The 17701-nt window shown below is 47.7% G+C and overlaps 3 protein-coding genes across 3 annotated transcripts; 2 read left to right on the top strand and 1 right to left on the bottom strand.

Moving 5' to 3' along the window:
• Nucleotides 1-7009: 7009 nt before the first annotated feature.
• LOC128721346 (uncharacterized) lies at nucleotides 7010-17536 on the top strand. The gene is made up of 12 exons (XM_053815090.1): nucleotides 7010-7097; nucleotides 7163-7534; nucleotides 7599-7695; nucleotides 7765-8048; nucleotides 8138-8444; nucleotides 9598-9919; nucleotides 14555-14805; nucleotides 14867-15359; nucleotides 16157-16283; nucleotides 16364-16527; nucleotides 16606-16850; nucleotides 16912-17536. The coding sequence occupies exons 1-12, from the start codon at nucleotides 7010-7012 to the stop codon at nucleotides 17501-17503; spliced, it is 3342 nt and encodes a 1113-aa protein (XP_053671065.1). The 3' UTR covers nucleotides 17504-17536.
• On the bottom strand, nucleotides 8442-10194 carry LOC128721544 (CLIP domain-containing serine protease B4-like). The gene is made up of 5 exons (XM_053815306.1): nucleotides 10039-10194; nucleotides 9576-9959; nucleotides 9404-9503; nucleotides 9031-9332; nucleotides 8442-8971 (listed from the first exon to the last, which is right to left on the bottom strand). Exons 1-5 carry the CDS (start codon nucleotides 10121-10123, stop codon nucleotides 8664-8666), a joined length of 1179 nt encoding a protein of 392 aa, XP_053671281.1. The 5' UTR covers nucleotides 10124-10194; the 3' UTR covers nucleotides 8442-8663.
• On the top strand, nucleotides 13854-15562 carry LOC128721545 (CLIP domain-containing serine protease B4-like). The gene is made up of 4 exons (XM_053815307.1): nucleotides 13854-14071; nucleotides 14135-14298; nucleotides 14555-14805; nucleotides 14867-15562. Exons 1-4 carry the CDS (start codon nucleotides 13981-13983, stop codon nucleotides 15456-15458), a joined length of 1098 nt encoding a protein of 365 aa, XP_053671282.1. The 5' UTR covers nucleotides 13854-13980; the 3' UTR covers nucleotides 15459-15562.
• Nucleotides 17537-17701: the final 165 nt, after the last annotated feature.

Raw genomic sequence — 17701 nt, forward strand, 5'->3', positions numbered from 1 at the left:
CATTAGTGATTAATTTTCATGGCTTTTTAAAGGTGCAACGGTTTACGCAAGAGATTCTATCCGGCAGAAACTGTCTATCTGGTCATGGATTTTTCTTCCTAAATCGAAGCGTTATTCTTGCGGTAGGGTAGTAGGAGAATGCTTGTATGATTCTGGCATGATTTTAGTTCGATTTCCGTTTTTCGACAGATGGCCGGCACATTGATAACGTATGAGCTGGTGATGCTAAAGGAGGTGGACTCTGCGCCGGAAAACGCGGACTTTTGTGGTGGAGAGAAAAAGCTTTACTAAGCTTTGTGCGATGTCACTTGCTGCAGAAAAGCTAGAAAGTTTTTACGCGCTTTAGTGAACGGCGTTTGAAAATGTACTTAATTTGAATTCAATTATGTAGCGATAGTAATAGTTGTAAAATAACGACAAACAATAAATCCAAATCGACAAATAATTACCGTAAATCGTCCATAATCTTATATGGCTTTATTATTGATCGGTGTCCCACACTCTGCTGCTAGTTTCTACCAGCTCCTTCATGTATTGGTCTTTAAATAGATTATTGAAAACCCGTAGAAATGAGTTTGCAAAACAGCACGGCCTTGAATGTTACCCGGTCGATGTTCAACGATATTGTCAACGCTTTGGATAATAGTTAGCCGGTAGGTCCGTCAATTCCGCTGTCATCCCATCAGCAAAAGAAAGAATTTAATCAGAGTGGAACATTTACGAGCGTCCGTGATTTGCATATTTACCACACCGTTCCGATGGTTGAGTGCATATTTAAACCCTTAGGATTCTTGGGAATCGTCTTCAGTGTCTCATAGTGTTTGGTTGCCGTTTGCCGTTCGGATGGTTCAACGCAAGATATTCCCATTATCGCAAAACGTGAAGAAAGCGCAAGCAGGACATCGTAATGGATCGATGTTTTCGAAAACCTTGCACCTTCTCGATGGTTAGCAAACCATGTTCAGGGAGAGAGATCTAATGATAAGTACGATCCGGCTCATCATCGTCTCACGGTGCTTGCAGGTGGGCTTTATCGCCCCAACCGAGTACGATTCCTCACCAATGGTGGGTACTTTTGCCTCTCGGTAAGACCAGTGCTGATCGTAGGCCAAGTGTTTGGTCTACTTCCAGTCGAAGGAGTTTACGGTGGTCAGTGGTGGTGCCTCCAGTGGCGAGTAGTCTCGATGCGGAACATGTACGCATTGATCGTGCAGCTAGGTGCGCTGGTTATGGCTTGTTTTTCTTTTGCCACCTTTTGGTCCAGTGGAGTCGAGTTTGCGAAGATAAGTACCGATCGTTTCATCGATTGTTCAGTTCCGTTTGACCAGGGTGCTTCATTTCGTCCTTTCTCTATCAGTGTCCTGGATGTTCTTCACGTTGAACTTGCTGATATCGATCAACTTCAGCGTTCTGGCTCGGAGTTGGCCGCAGCTCATGCGTCGGTGGGTACAGTTAGAGCAATCGCTTCCAGACCAACCGCGGTTGTATACGTTCTGCAGAAGGGATGCTCGGCAAATCGGATTGGTTACAGCGATCCTGCTTACCAGCGCGCTGGTGGAGCACGTGCTGTCCAAACCAGCTGGATTACATCGCGCTTACCGATGCCCGATCCCGAATCTTCTGGAGGCGTTGTACAAGCAAGCATTCCCCGAGATGTTTTCGTTCGTTCCGTACGATCCGTATATTGGTTTTTTGGCGCAAACGGTCACGTCCCTGTTAACGATCTACTGGAACTTCATCGATCTGTTTCTGATCTCCGTCAGTGTAGGCCTCCATACCACGCTTCACCACGTCACTGAAATGATCGTGCGATCAGGAAAGCTCCATGATCAGCCTTCGTTTTGGAAGGACCAACACACGCATTATCGCAACGTGGTCAAATTGATACGGCTCGTCAATAGTCACATCGGTGCATTGATCGTCATCTCGTATTCGAGCAATCTGTTCTTCATCTGCATTCAATTGGTCAACGTTTTTCAGTGCGTACCGTTGCAGCGTTGGGAAGCGATGGTGAAAAGCATAATATGACCGGTTCTCTTTCACAACAGACAAAACATGTCGCCCATCGTGACTACCTATTTCTGGTACTCACTGTTTCATCTCATAGCACGCATTGTTGCAGTCTCATTGTACGGCTCATCCATCCACGACGAGTACGTCCGGATACGCTCGATGTTCTACAACCTTCCGGTGGAGTACTGCAACACCGAGGAGGTAATTTTTCACTCAAATCCCGTCTGTCAACGCTTGTTCGGAATCACACTCGCTTTTCGCAGTCTCCAGTCAGTGTTTTGGCCTTTTGGCAACGAAAAATATATATAACGATACCAATAAAGTGCTTCTCGGTTTTCACAGGTACGACGATTCCATCGACAGGTCGAGCATGACTCGGTCTCTCTGACTGGCTATGGGTTTTTCCATTTAACGCGCAAACTCATCCTGAAGGCATGTTCCGTCACCCATTCTATTGTGGGCCAGCATTCCCAGCCACTCCATCTCCTAGCAGATTTTTGATGGTTTTCGCACTTCCAGCGTTTCGTAATATTTTCCGCTCTGACTTTTCTCCCTTTCTGCTCTCCTTTCGCTTCATCGCAGATCGCTGCCACGGTCGTAACGTACGAGTTGGTCCTGACGCAAGTTAACGAAGCGGAAGCCAAAAATAGTGACGATAATCCGTGCACGTGAGCCGCCTACGAAGTGAGTTCTTTCGACGAACGGTTCCTGGACTGCGCACGAACAGGTCCTCGATGATCAACGGAGAACCCGCAGTGTCGCAATGGTCACCAACGTGTAAACGTGTGAAAATAAATAGAAATGATGGCAGCAAGCTCTAGTAGCTCCAATGGGAAGGAAATAAAACGGGAAGGATAATGAGATGTTAGGCAGTAATTTCGGCGCCTCCATCGGCTTTAGCAGCCGGGTTCCGCATCGATGAAGAGCACGACATGTGTTATATGGGTTGACAGGTTTGCCGGAGAAATTCAACCGTTTTCACGATTGTGTTTTGTTTCTTTTGAGTTCCTCAATTGCCTTTGCATCGCCAGAAGATTGTCATGAAAGCAAAAGGTTGTCGGCCGAATGTGTTTGTCCGTTCGTCACCCGAACCTAGGGCTTGATATTTGTCGTGAGTAGTCACTTAGGTTAGATGAGTGTGTTATCCTTTTTTTTCTGTAGAGTCTCCACATGGGATTTTTCCAGCACAAACACGGGATGATTTTAATGGAGTGAGAAGTGACAGAGCTGTCTACATTAAATTCATGTTCCAACATTCAATTAAACCCAACAGGGTCGATGAGGGTGTAGTTTTGGGTAGACTTTTCTAGCCTGGGTGGGAATGCAAAACAATTTCAACTCGTTCTTACTCTCAGTCTTCTGGTGTCCTTCAGTTCCATGGGGTTTACTGATGTTGGAAAGAATATTGGGTACATTGTGGTAAAAGCAAACAAATGCAAATGGGGCGCCATTTACTGTTGAACGTTTGTTTTTGCATAACCGATTCTCAAGTTAATTGCTCTTTCACAGCTTGACTGTAAGCTAGTATTTGGTGGGGAAAATTTGGTAGGAAAACGGATTCAAACTTGCAAGTGAAAGTGTGTGAGATTTCAGCTGGCTAATTGAGCTCAACTGCTGACACCGTAAATCACCGGCACACACATTTATTATGCGATGAAAGATAGTGAAAGTCCTGATCACGAAAACACGTTGGAGTTGTTTACTCGAACAGAATCGCTTCGGTTAGCGGCAAACCATAAAATTTCTGCACCGTACGTGACCTCTGGTACCCGTAATTAGCTTATAATTTATTTAACGTTGATACTTTTTTAAACCACTCAAACGGAGACCGTTTGTTGGCAGGTTTCGAAGTAGTGCATTTCCAGCCCAATAGTAACGGTTGGGCTATCTTTGGGGTGACTTAAACCACAGAATGGCTTTGAAATTTTTAGAGAACAAGCTTCTTCTGCGACGGAATAACGTAATAAGGTAAAATGAACAGATTCACATATTCGGTGATATATTTCGTTTCACAAATTTCTTCCATCCAAAAACCAGCTTGCAGATAGACGAGCTTGTGTTGGAGAAGCGGAAGAAGATGGGGTTTTCCTCGGTGAAAAACCCAGACACTAAGTTTCTCATCTATTCTCGGTGGGACGTGTGGATGAAGCAGAAACTCAAATCCTGGCTCCGTTGGCCGAAAATGCCGCGTAGGGCGGGTCGTGACGAGTGGATTTGCAATGGGACATTCCACGAAGCCGTGAGCGGTGTGCTCATGATGTCTCAGATCTTCTCCATCATGCCCGTGTGCGGCATACTGGCGAAGGATCCACGCAAATTACGTTTTTCCTACAAAAGTGGCCGAGCCTTCTATGGGTACTTCTGCGCACTTGGAATATCGTTTCTCGCCGCTATGGCAGTGTACTTCTTCGCGAGCAAGCGCTACAACTTCCAAAAGATGGTGACAGCCTTCTTCTACACCTACAACCTGTACGCGATGTATCGGTTTGGCAGGCTCGCCCAATGCTGGCCCCGTTTGATGGCGCAATGGAGTCGGGTTGACGAATCTCTGCCACCGCAGAAGGACATTTTTGAGCGAGCCATACTGGCGTACCGGATCAAGCTATGCTCGATCTTGGTGATGACTTTATCCTTGTCCGAGCATCTGATGTCGATCGTGTCCGCCGTGCATTACTCAAACAATTGTCCCGCCGTGCACGACCCGTACGAGGCGTTCTTCAAGTCCAATTTTGCCTTCATGTACTACTACTTCGACTATTCGACTTTGCGCGGCTTCTTGACCAAGTTCTTTAACGTGATCTGCAACTTCATCTGGAGCTACGTAGATCTGTTCGTGATCGTGATCAGTATGGGGTTGTCGCACGCGTTTCGACGCATCAACGCACATCTGTTTAAGCATAAACGATTGGTACTTGTTGGAAAATGGTGTATACTTTTTTACGAGCTGCGGCGATTACTAATACTTTTCTTCTTCCTTTCTTGGCACAGAAAATGACCGAACAGTTCTGGGGTGAACAGCGGCAGAAGTACCGGAACGTGTGCGATCTCGTGACGATGGTGGACGATCACATTTCATTGATCACGATGCTGTCGATCTCGAACAATTTATTTTTCATCTGTGTGCAAATCCTCAACAGCATGAAGTAGATAGTATTCTTTTATTGGCAAGACTATTTAACGAATATTTTCAACACGCTTCCAGCTCTCGACCAACCTTCGTCCATACGGTGTACTTCTGGTTCAATCTTATCATCTTGATCGGACGGACACTAGCCGTCGCGATGTTTGCAGCGGAAGTGAACGATGAGTCGAAACGCCCGATCGAGGTGTTGCGTACTATACCGCGAGAAGGTTGGTGCCTGGAGGCGAAGCGATTCGCCGAAGAGGTTACAACCGACACCGTCGCCCTGACTGGGTTGAAGTTTTTCACCATGACCCGCAAACTGGTGCTGAATGTGACCGGTGCGATCATCACATACGAGCTGGTGTTGATTCAGTTCCACAAAGACGAAGCATCGGATGTCGACTTGTGTAAGCTCAAGCGAATGGACACGCTTTGATGGCCGAATTACGTCGTTGTTGTCGTCGTTGTTACAGTTTTCTAGATAAGCCTTGCTAGATTGAACTTCGTCGCTTACTGTGTTAGTTTGCTCAATGTGCGATTGTGTTGTCTCGATGTCGAGTGTGAGTGTTGAGTCCTCGTGGGAAACTCATTTCTAATCACGTTTTTCCATTGCAGGTGCACTCAATTTATATGATGAAAAAAATTAACAAAGATTCCATTATTGGATGTTGCCATACAAGCTGTCATTGTTGTTCTATGTCCTTTAAAGGATATTGTGCTTATGACTTGTGTTGGTATTACAGAAATGAGCTATTTTTTCATGATGAAAAGCAAATATGGTACGGTTCTTTACCGTTCCGAAGGTTTTAACATATTTGCCAATAAATTGTAGAGTTGCTTATTGTACTTTAATACAGTTTTAAAAAATCCGATCCCAATTTCATGTTAAAACGTTTCCTGAATTAATCCAAACGGGAAATTTTTGTGAAATACTTGTAGCGCCGATCGTTCTCGAAACATCCGAATGTGCGCTCATTTCCCACCCAGCTACACCAGTCATATCAAATTCATTGAAAACCCACATATTGATTTGAAATGCTGAATATCATTAGAAAAGCGTCTAGTCTGGGTATATGTAAATAATGTGAATGCAGTAGGTAAAAATAAGCGTCTGGTTGCATTATCAAAACTAAATGTGGGGGAAACTCATGCCCGGGAATGTTTTGAACACATCATCCTCTTGTTGTTGCTATTGTGTAAGCTGTCAAACGGTGCTTTAGTTCATTGACCCGGTATTTGGTAATTCGCCGTTTCCACACGGTCACTAGGCGGTTTAGCAGTGGAAAACCGGTAATTCTAATTATATGTTAATGAACTGTCGAAGAAACAATCATTTGCATTATACTGTTACATTCGTCCGGATCGATTTTGCTAATGTTAGTTCAACATTTTTTTCAATACTGATTCAGTTTACCCCAGCCTTGAGCGTATCGCCGTTGCATTGATCCATCGGCAGGAATTCGGTCTAATTAGTTATTGGCAGAGGGCGGTTTGGTACGCCATCTCCCGGAAGAGGAAATAATTAATGATAGCTTCAATGAAAATAACGACCTGAAATATGGATCGAAAAATTTCAATACTCTTTTATGTAACGGAATGTCCCGGATTTCTAGAACTCAGCTGCAGTTGCCATGATGATCCGAAAGCGAATAATTGACTACCTTTCATGGAATTTTCATCCATGAAGCGATGCGTCATACAAATGATGAACCGTCGGCGTGGTTGTTTTAATAAAACCAATCTGGTCCGGATCGAAGGAACGTAAACAAAAAAACCCACATAATCAGCAGTAAGCCAGCCCGATGTTTACGCTTTGTAGAGGGCTAGTAGCGTTTGCGCGAATTATCAGTACGAACTTCAGCCTTGAACAGAATGTTATACCGAGGAACAGCGGCGCGGATCGGATGGCTTTGTTTGGCGGTATTGGCCGCACTTGTCGCCACAGTCTTTGGCGGACGGCGTAAGTAATAGAGCACCCGAAAGAAGGCCCATTAGAAGGATCCATAAAATTGTCCTTCGTTTCAGACTCTTTCCGACAGCTATGCATCACAGAGAGCCAGCAACGAGGACGATGCGTGCCGGTGAAACAGTGTGATAGTGTGCTGGTGACGCTGCGTAAAGACTCCCTCACAAACGAGGACATTCAGTTTCTCTACAGCACGGAATGTGGCCGCACGCCAGAAGGCAAAGCTCTTGTATGCTGTGTTCAAAGCTCACTCATTCCCGTGGAAAGTACGATAAGCTCAAGTAATCGCGTAAGTGAACCGGAAACTGCAACCACTCCTGCAGCCGTTGGAACAAGGGAATGCGGTGTGCAGTTCAACGTTGAGCTGCGCTCAGCCAACTACAGCATCGGTCACCATCCCTGGACGGTGCTGTTACACTACGGAAATCAACGTGAGTCATGGCTCGTGCCCTTAAAACACCCAGAATGCTAATCCTTCAATCCATGCCACCGTAGCTCACGAAAGCAGGTTCATCTGCGGTGGTACGCTTATCTCGACGCAGTACGTTCTCACCTCGGCCAGTTGCGTGGACGAAGCAGACACGTGGAACAAGTAAGCATTCGTTGCTAGCCTCAACACTCGCCTGTGATGATGAGGACACCGTTCTATTTGCCCCATTAGTTTGACGGTTCGATTTGGTGAGTGGGATCTCGAGTCAGCGATCGATTGCATTCTAACACCGGAGGGTAACGATGTGCTCTGTGCCGATCCTTCGTACGACGTGTTAGTGTCCCGGGTGATCCTGCACGAAGCGTACGATGGCCGGCGGAATGATCTCGCCCTGCTGCGACTGTCTCGGCCAGTGGAAATCACCGATTGGGTTGCACCGATCTGCCTTCCAGAGTCACCCGTCGTGAACGAAACCTTAACACACTACGCGTCAGGCTGGAATCAGAACACGTGCGGTAAGTGTGAAGCTCGTAAAAAGCAAACGAACAACAAAACTATGGGGTTTCATTTACGGAACCTATTTATTTCGGAATGCTTCAATTAGAGGACAACGTCAGCCGCTTCAAACTTCTCTCCAGCTATCGAGTTACCAACCAGACGGACTGTCAGCGACATGTCCCCTCAGTCGCGGGCACATCGTACAACTTCGTGTGTGCCTCTTCTCTGGAACAAGCGTACGGAGATACTGGGGCCGGCTTGACGGTGGCGCGATCCATTGGAACCACTAAGACGACCTACGAACTGATCGGTGTCCTGAGCTCACTGACCAACTGTGCGAATTTTAATGGAGTTGCCGTCTACACCAAGGTGGGTCAGTACTTGGACTGGATCGAGAACCAGCTGCAACTCGCGTAATCGTACGGTGGAGCAAGCAAGCGCCTGAAAACAACCCTAAATGCCCTTGTGGATGATTGTTCTGTATAATATTTGATGTTTAAAAAACTGCGCATTCGATTTGTTTTGTTTTTCTGTACTTAAGCAAGCGTTCTCAATGTGACCGAACATCGGTCAACCCTTTACCTTTGTCGCTTTTGTAACAGTGGTAAACTCGTGGCCACTCGTGTAACACTCTAAGGTTCGAGATTATCTACGATCCAATCAGTGTACTGGTTGACACGCGTGTACACACCAGGGTATCCCTGGATTCCGCACTTTTTCCCGAAGCTCACCAAACCCGCCAGTAAGTAGACGGGCTCGAAATCGCGCAAACCGGCATACATCAGTGCTCCGCCCGAATCGCCACGGCAAGAATCCTTGTTGGCGGTACCACCGGCACACACCTGCGTGTGATCGATGTTGGCCTGCGGATAACGCAATCGGCAGGTGCTCTCGGTGACTCCCGTCACTCCGACGAACAGCTTGTATCGGCTCTGTAGAGCTGCAATGTCGAACGGATACTTTAGACAGCTGATTGCAGGACTTACACCGGAAACGTACCTTCTTCGGTTTGGCCCCATCCGGCCACTACAAATCGCTGGTCGTCGTACGATTTAGTCTGTGCCTCGGCATCCAGAGGCAGGCAAATCGGTTGTACGTAATCGTTGAGCTGAGCCGACCTGGCAAGTCGTAGCTGCGCGATATCATTCTTCACCTCCATCAAGGTCGCACGGTAGTTCGGATGCACCAGAATCTTCTCGATTGCGATGTCTTGCACTGGATCCGCGCAAATAGTACCATCGTAGCGTGTGGCGCAATCGCTGTCCGACTCAAGATCCCACTCGCCCAACCGAACGCCCGTTCTGGTGGTACAAATGTGTGATCAAGATAAATTGTGATGGTGCATCGGTGCAACCTTCCGTTGCATACTTACACCGTCCAGGATTTGGGTATGTTGTTGATGCAATGGGCCGCTGTCAGCACGTAGCGATTGTTGATAAGCACGCCTCCGCAGTGGAACTTCAGCTCACCATCTATGAAAAATTGCAAAAGGGATGTTTGATCCACTTCGCACAAATTTCCCATCCAACGCAACATGCACTTACTTCTGCGTCGATGCTGAATCAGTGCAGCCCATGGGTACTCGTCGATCTTGGTTCGCTCACCACCGATAATGCGATCCGTGTACTGTACGCCACAGTCGTCGGGCAGTAATCTGCGCTTCTGTTCCACTGACAACCTGTTCTCGACCGGCCCACTAGCCGCTGGTGGTGTAGCCACCGTCGGCGAGACAGTGCTCGTGGGACTGTCCGGTTGCTGGCAACAAACCAGCGCTTTACGATCGATCACGCCGCAGCGGCTACTCTCAAGAAAACGCACATCATTCGTCGTCAGCAGCGGTTTGTTGAGCAGTTGCCGCACTAGCGGACACTGGGCCACCATCACGCAGGTGCCATCCTTCTGATCGGGCGTGAGACAGCGGCCAAGATCTGTCAGAAGATAGAACACACTGTAGAGCTCTGTCATGCACGGGGAACGGTTGGAACAGTCAAAACAAACGACACCAACACTGAGCCTCGCCGGACTGTAGCGCGTACACGAGCCAGGCAAACACCAGCACTAATGGCTGTACGTAGACTCGCTTGAAAGACATGTCGGGCTGATAATTAACACCTAATCTCACACGCGATCTTCCAATCACCCGATGGAATCTCGAGGCTCGTGTGCGGCCTGTTCGAATGCGCGACAGCAACTAACGAGCAGACCGGTGAGCATAAATAGCTGCCCGCGGGCAGGCCGTTTCCTTGGGTCGGGATGCACGAGGAACACCCGTGGAGGTGGAAACGGGTTTTGTTTTTATTTTTCGTAGCTAGAAGTGGAACTATTTACCGAGGTTAAGCCCGGTGTTGATGCACGCGCACAAAGGAACTGACGGTTAAAGGATTGAAGGATTCACGTCACGTCACGTCGTCTTCTGTTGAGCTTTCTTTCCATTCGTGGGCTTTCCCCTGGGAATCCGGGATATTCCGTTAGCACGTGCTTGTGATGGGTGTGAAGCAGTCGCATATGATGATTTACGGGAACGGGGATTGGCGGCGTCGTGACGTTGGAACCTGTTTTGGGAACTACGCACAGATGAGATATATTTAATCCCCACCGAAAGTGTTTGGTTCTCTCTTGTTAAAGCTAGCGCACTTGGTGTGTGCGAGTTGTTTAAAAGCGATTTTAAGGCTTCATTCCTTCCCGGTCCAATAGCCAAGCTACTGCTTGCCTTAATGTGCCTTTTTGAAAAATCTTTCTCAAAAATATCAGAACACAATGCTTCACTCGTAATAAAAACTGCGTCAGTTATGGTATATTTGCATGGCAGAAGCAAGTAAAATGCCTTTATAGGATTACACCATCGTGTCTAGCACCCAATCCATGTATTCGCTCATACGCGTGTAGACTCCGGGCACACCTTCAGTGCCGCATCGCTCCAAACCGAAGCTGACTACTCCAATCAAGTACCAGTATTTGGTGCTAGATCGTCCGTCTCCATAGCGCATCAGCGGACCTCCAGAATCTCCGCGGCACGAGTCACGACCCTTCTCACCGCCAGCACACAATTGCGTGTCAATGATTTCCAGTCGCACCGAACTAAATGCATCGGCGCAGGCCTCGTTCTCGATGACGGGGACTCTTAGGTGGAGCTTTTTCGTGCTAGAAGAACTGGTCTCCGTTTGTCCCCAGCCAGCCACGGTAGCGAACTTGCCGGTCAGGTTCATCGCTCGGGATTCGGGTGCCACTGGCAGGCAGATCGGTCGGATGAAATCCGTGAATTCGACCGACTCCGCGAGCTGCAGCAGAGCTATATCGTTGTAGTCGGCACCATTCTGCTTGTAGTATTCCGGGTGCACCACATACGCGCTAATCAGAATGTCTCGCACCGGGTCGGCACACTCTTCGTTCTGACAGTCAACTGTCGTAGTCGTGTCAAACTCTCCAAGCCGCACCTGATACCTGGAAAAAGGATATTCTGGTGAAAACGAACTCTCTTTCTTTCTCATAGTAGATCATTCTATTTTCCAAACGCATCGACACTTACACGATCCAATTAGACGGAACACCTTCGATGCAATGAGCCGCCGTCAGAACGTACTGGCTGTGGATGAGTACTCCACCGCAGTGGAATCCGTAGCGGTTGTTATCTGTCAAGAACGGTCGATAGCAAATTGATTATAACATTCGATCGCAAACATCACTCGTTCATTTGCTTACTCTTAAAGTACTGAATTCGGGCGAGCCAGGGATAGGCGTCCAGAGCGGCTACTTCTCCTCCCACGATCCTGTCCTGTTGCATGCGTCCACATTCACCCAAAGCTGGCAACTCAACCGGTGTGTCAAAGCGTCCGGAAAGCTTCTGCGAAAGCGAGCAGCACACAAGCACCGAACGATTCAGTGTGCCACAGTTCGATTTCATCACAAAACTGCGATCCTCGGCCGTTACGTTTTCCTTCAGCAACAGCAACCGTCGAATCGGGAGACACGATCGCAGCAACACGCAAGTGCCCTGCTTTCCGTCCGGTGTTTGGCATGCATCCTGCAGGTTTACTGTGAGAAAAAACGTTCATGTAAGGTGCTTTCTGTTGTGTTCTAATCAATACTCACGTGCTATAGAGGATCCGAGCCAACCGATAGCGCACAGCACCGTCAGCACATGCAGCAACCGCTGTCTACTCCTGAACAGTGACATTCCGAGATGATCGTGTGAATTTCCCTTCACACACGCACACACAAACGGACGGCACACACAGGAGCGATCTGGCTCTTGTGCGTTTAGTAATAGCAACAGCAAATTCTCGGCAACTAGATTCCAGTAGTATCCTAATCACTGTCCGATGGAGCCTGTCTTCCTGGCTGCCTGGGAGCGCTGGTGCGTTTCGTAAGCCCGTCGGCACGAATATGTTCGGGTTTCGTCGTACGAGCCGTGCCGAAAGCTACCCAACCGGTCCACTGATGATCGTGATCGAAGGGATGTGATGAGGAGCTCTCGTCGTTGCGCATCCCATGCCTCAAGCACTTGATCTCGATCATCATCTCAACTCGAGCTTGACTAAAACCAATACCTACAAACTGCGGCTGCAACCCAATCCGCTGTGGCGGTATGCCATTATCAGCTCAACCGTACCGAGGTCATTATCGAGGTGAAGACGATGGCGATATGGTCAACTACCACAGACACCGCATCGTTTGTGTTTTGTTGGTTGGAAAACCCGTTTTCGTGGAATGTTTGACACTTTTGGTCTCGATCGTGCTTTCCCAAATGTTGAATCGCAGTGCCAGAATGGATTTTCAAGACAATTTCCTAATCCATTGCTGCGAAGACGCTCACGTTGTTTGCAAAGCCCACGGATAAGCCCAAATAAGCATACAAACACCACATACCTCATGTGGAAGCTGTAGATCCAACAATCATGGGGAAAAGATGAAGGTAACCTTCTGGTTATGATTTCACATCCAGTAGATTCCAGCCATAAAACGTGGTTTCTTCTGCACAGTTTTTAGAGGTTTAGGCCATAGGAACTGGAATTTCCAATCAACAATTTCAACAAATTAGGGAGTACTTAGCGTTGAATAAATAAATAACTAAGCACCATTAACCGTGTTTACCGTGCTGTGCAAAACATTAAAAAACCCATATGGGATCAGCAAAAGAATGAAGCAAAAGAAAAACAATGCGATCGTGAAGCCGGTTTTCTGATGATTGTGGTTTTGCTGGGATTTTCCCGAACGTGCGACAGTAAAAACCACGGCATACTCTAGTGCACGGGCGACAGAGAAAGCGAACCAAGACGATCGAGCTGGTGCCGGTAGCGTTGGTTGTGATCGTGGTCGTAAGATCGAGCCCACCCAGAGCCGTTTGGGAACGCAACAAGTTTTTGCGGTCTCGGCCAGTCGTTAGAAAATTGAGTGTTGTAGGATCGGGTCCACCTTTGCCACCCCCGACCGACTCAGCGAGCCAGAACTCGTCGGGATTACAAAACCTGTTCTTCGCGGAGAATACCCCGACGAATGGGGAAGCGAACGAGCAAACCACCGGGGAAGGCCAATGTCGGACAGCAAAAGGGAAGATGATTTGTGTCAACGCAGCGGTAGTAGTGAAACGGAGAGTTCACTGACGGAAGGTTATCAACGATCGAGTGTCGTTTTTTTTTTGGCCATGATCAGCTCATTACTGCGGAATCGAGGAAGCTGTAATCCGTGGTCCTACTCGATCGTCGAGAATGAGCAGACTGCGTTGGTGGTGGTGGCGAATCGATGGAACACCTTAGAAAATAGACTGATAGCCCTCAGAGCCGATCAACCGCACAATACAGTTCTCCACCGCCGTTGAGGTGAAACGGTCGTGTCTTGGTAGGGTTGCTGCAGTAAATACGGACATTAATTCAGGTGGTTTTTTGGGTTGCTGCAATCCAGAGGGCACTTTAACACAACCACTAGACGTCAACGAGCCAGCAAAGCGTGGCGATGATCGGTGATCGTATGAGTTGTTTGCAGCTGGCGGGACTACTGGTTGTGGGATTGCTCACAACGGCGGGTCAAAGCGTTTTGGCATTAGGCAAGATACCAAGCAATTCCACGGCCAATGCAAGCGAACTAACTTTTACGCGTCATATTTCAGAACTGGGCCAAAGTTGCGTCAACCCAGCAGGACAACCTGGAAAGTGTATCCTATTCCGAGAATGCCAACCGCTTCTCACTATCTATAATAAGCCGGTCAACACGCCAGACGACACGCAGTTCTTAACGGAAAGCCGCTGTGGTGTATTTCAACGCAAAACGCTGGTAAGATCGACGTTAGGATTCCAAATGTTTGTACCTAGTCGAGTAGAGTGGGACTTATGAGTAAAATAGCTCTCGTGATGAATTGACTTCTTGCGTTCTTGTGCCGATTAACGACAAAACGCAACAGTGCAAATGAATGGATTTTGAATGCTGCGTAGAGAGCACTAATGAGTCATGAGCCACGAAACCTGTTTTCCTGAGTGAAATGCTCGGCTAATTGAACTCTTTGTTTGCGCTTCCGCAATCGTTGAAACAGGTATGCTGCGCCGGCGTTAAAGAGAAGGAGGAAACAACGCTTCCCGAGCCACCGAACTGCGGTATCCAGCTGTCGGACCGTTTGATTGGAGGACAGCCCACAAAGATCGATGAATTTCCGTGGACGGCGCTGATCGAATATCAGAAGCCGAACGGTCAATTCGGATTCCATTGCGGAGGTTCTATCATCAACGAACGCTACGTCCTAACTGCTGGCCATTGCATTAACGCGATTCCTAAAACTTGGAAGCCGTAAGTACATAGGTCGTTTCGTAGAGAAGATGTTCCACTGACGTGTGTTCGATTCCCGCAGATACCGTGTGCGCCTAGGCGAATGGGATCTTGCATCGGCCAACGATAAAGAGGATGACTTCAGCTCCAACGCCCCGATCGATCTGGATATCGAGAAGATCATCGTGCATGCTGACTACGATCCGCGTGACAAGAGCAACGTGAACGATATCGCGTTGATTCGATTCACCCGGACGGTCCATTACTCCGAGACGATCCGACCGATTTGTCTGCCGCTTGCGGACTCGGTTCGCAATCGTAATCATGCCGGAACGTCCAGCTACGCTGCCGGATGGGGGAAAACGGAAACAGCCACGGCAAGTGAAAAGAAGCTGAAGGTGGAGCTAACCATCAAAAGCTTGCAAGAGTGCTCTCCGGTGTACCAACGCAGCGGAATCAAACTAACACAGGGCCAAATGTGCGCCGGAGGAGTTCGAGACAAGGACACGTGCAGTGGCGACTCGGGTGGACCGTTGATGCGGCAGCTTGCCGGAACATGGTATCTGGTTGGCGTGGTTAGTTTTGGACCGAAAAAATGCGGCACCGCCGGAGTCCCAGGAGTTTACACGAATGTGGCCGAGTATGTTGATTGGATTCGTAATAACGTTTACTGAAAGAATCGACGTTTGTTCGAAGCACACAAAATCAACTAGAACCATGTGATGTAATAAGTGCCCTAATTTTTGAACAAAACAACATATGGTAAAATTGAATAAAATACACGTTTAAAACAAATTTTTGTATCTGTTTCTCGTTTCTGTCAATTACCAGAGACCATATTTTTTGTTGTCTATAGGTTCGTTTTCGTATAGTCGCTGATCTTTATCCCGGCTATGGCGTAGTGTTGCTCTAGGTTTGAAACATATCTACCTTTGATTTTTCTCGTTCTGACTTCTAACAAATTCACGTTTCATTCAACTATTATGTTAGCTTCGGATTTTTACATACATCAAGACATATAAGAGAGTATGTGTAATGATACTTTTCGTATTGAAACAATAAATTCATTTCAACACACTTGTGTAAATTTCATGGAAGGTGTCATTGAAATTATAATTTTTAGTATATTTATGCATCTTAATCGGGAATTACGAGCAAAATAGGCCATTGCCAAAGGTCAAACAAACAATAATAAATGCTAGTTCGAGAAAACTGGTTGTAATATACAACGCATCGAGCGTAATCGCCTAGCCCTCACCAGTATTGGTTACAATAGTGTGAACAGACGTTGGCGCGACGTTCGACATTGAATTCGCAGTCTTCATTCAACGTTCGACTACAGCAGGCGTGTAGTGCTACAGCCTGAATCACAAAACCAGTGTCCAACCAACGCCCAAGCAACTACAACGAGATGTTGCCGGGGATAGTGACCGCGGCTCGATGGGGGTTGCTGCTGATTTGCTTCCAGTTAATAGCTGCGCAAAGAGTTTCGGCACTGCGTACGTACCGCCAGTTTCAACACACGAAAGGTTAGCGTGAAAGATCACATTATCTGTTTACTTACTCTCTACATGTCTAGTGCCTGGTCAAAGCTGTGTGAGCCCCAATCGGGAGCCGGGAAAATGTGTGCTATTCCAAGAATGTCCATCACTGGTTGCGCTCTATAATAACCAGTTCAGCACTGCTGACGATGTGCAGTTCCTGAAGCAAAGCCAGTGCGGTGTGTTGCAGAAAAAAGTTCTGGTGAGTGCAGAGATTTGATCACTTAGACTCACTAGCATAGCTCGAATGGCCAGTATCCTCACGAAATTGCATTCCCAGGTATGTTGTGCCGTATCTAAACAGAAAGCGTCACTACCAGAGTCTCCGAAGTGCGGCGTCCAGCTATCGGATAGGTTGTATGGCGGACAACCGACAGCATTGGACGAGTTCCCTTGGACGGCATTGATCGAGTTTCAGAAGCCGGACGGTAGTTTCGGGTTCCACTGCGGAGGATCGCTTATCAACCAACGTTACATTGTAACAGCGGCTCACTGCATCGATGCGATTCCCCGGGGCTGGAAGGTGTAAGTAATATCCACGTGTTTAAGCTTTTACTTCAACTGCTTACTGTCGTATCACACGCAGGCACCGAGTGCGCCTTGGTGAGTGGGATCTGGCCTCGGCTACCGACTGTCAGAATGGATTATGTTCCAATGCTCCGATCGATCTGGACATCGAGAAGATTGAGGTGCACAGCAATTATGACTCACGCGATCAGAGTAACGCCAATGATATCGCGCTGATTCGGTTTACACGCGACGTGTCGTACTCCGAGACAATCCGTCCGATTTGTCTACCGCTTTCGACCTCGATTCGTAGTCGGAATCACGTTGGCTTGTCAAGCTTTGCCGCGGGCTGGGGAAAAACCGAAAGTGCCTCGGCAAGCGATAAGAAGCTAAAGGTCGAACTAAACATCAAAAGTCTGCAGGATTGCACCTCAATTTACCAGCGAGGTGGAATTAATCTCAAATCGACACACATGTGTGCAGGAGGAGTTCGCGGCAAGGACACGTGCAGTGGCGACTCGGGTGGACCGTTGATGCGGCAGCTCGCCGGAACATGGTATCTGTTGGGTGTGGTCAGCTTTGGACCGCAGAAATGCGGTACCGCCGGAGTCCCAGGAGTTTACACGAATGTGGCCGAGTATGTTGACTGGATTAAAGACCACATCTACTAGTACCGTGCAAGTGAAGCAATAAAAACCATTTATGACCCGAACTATTTGTTGGCCTTATTTTACTTGTTTGAACAGAAAAAATGTGTGGTGTTGTTGTGGGAAATTCGTTATCCCACGTTGGTGTTTAAAGTCGGATTATTTAACCGTGGCACACGTATCGGCGTTCAGATCTTGAAAAACCGGTTTTTGAAAGAAAAA

This window comes from Anopheles nili, chromosome 2 (genome assembly GCF_943737925.1).
Source record: "Anopheles nili chromosome 2, idAnoNiliSN_F5_01, whole genome shotgun sequence".
NCBI lineage: Eukaryota > Metazoa > Arthropoda > Insecta > Diptera > Culicidae > Anopheles > Anopheles nili.

What these genes read in the sequence shown, in the direction of transcription:
- LOC128721346 (XM_053815090.1), top strand. Translation starts at nt 7,010, where the DNA reads ATGTTATACCGAGGAACAGCGGCGCGGATCGGATGGCTTTGTTTGGCG. An exon ending in GAAGCAGACACGTGGAACAA is followed by an intron (nt 7,696 to 7,764) that starts GTAAGCATTCGT and finishes TTGCCCCATTAG; the next exon opens with TTTGACGGTTCGATTTGGTG. An exon ending in ACTGGGCCACCATCACGCAG is followed by an intron (nt 9,920 to 14,554) that starts GTGCCATCCTTC and finishes TCGTTGAAACAG; the next exon opens with GTATGCTGCGCCGGCGTTAA.
- LOC128721544 (XM_053815306.1), bottom strand. Translation starts at nt 10,123, where the DNA reads ATGTCTTTCAAGCGAGTCTACGTACAGCCATTAGTGCTGGTGTTTGCC. An exon ending in ATACCCAAATCCTGGACGGT is followed by an intron (nt 9,333 to 9,403) that starts GTAAGTATGCAA and finishes TTGTACCACCAG; the next exon opens with AACGGGCGTTCGGTTGGGCG. An exon ending in ATGGGGCCAAACCGAAGAAG is followed by an intron (nt 8,972 to 9,030) that starts GTACGTTTCCGG and finishes TCGACATTGCAG; the next exon opens with CTCTACAGAGCCGATACAAG.
- LOC128721545 (XM_053815307.1), top strand. Translation starts at nt 13,981, where the DNA reads ATGATCGGTGATCGTATGAGTTGTTTGCAGCTGGCGGGACTACTGGTT. An exon ending in TATTTCAACGCAAAACGCTG is followed by an intron (nt 14,299 to 14,554) that starts GTAAGATCGACG and finishes TCGTTGAAACAG; the next exon opens with GTATGCTGCGCCGGCGTTAA. An exon ending in ATTCCTAAAACTTGGAAGCC is followed by an intron (nt 14,806 to 14,866) that starts GTAAGTACATAG and finishes CGATTCCCGCAG; the next exon opens with ATACCGTGTGCGCCTAGGCG.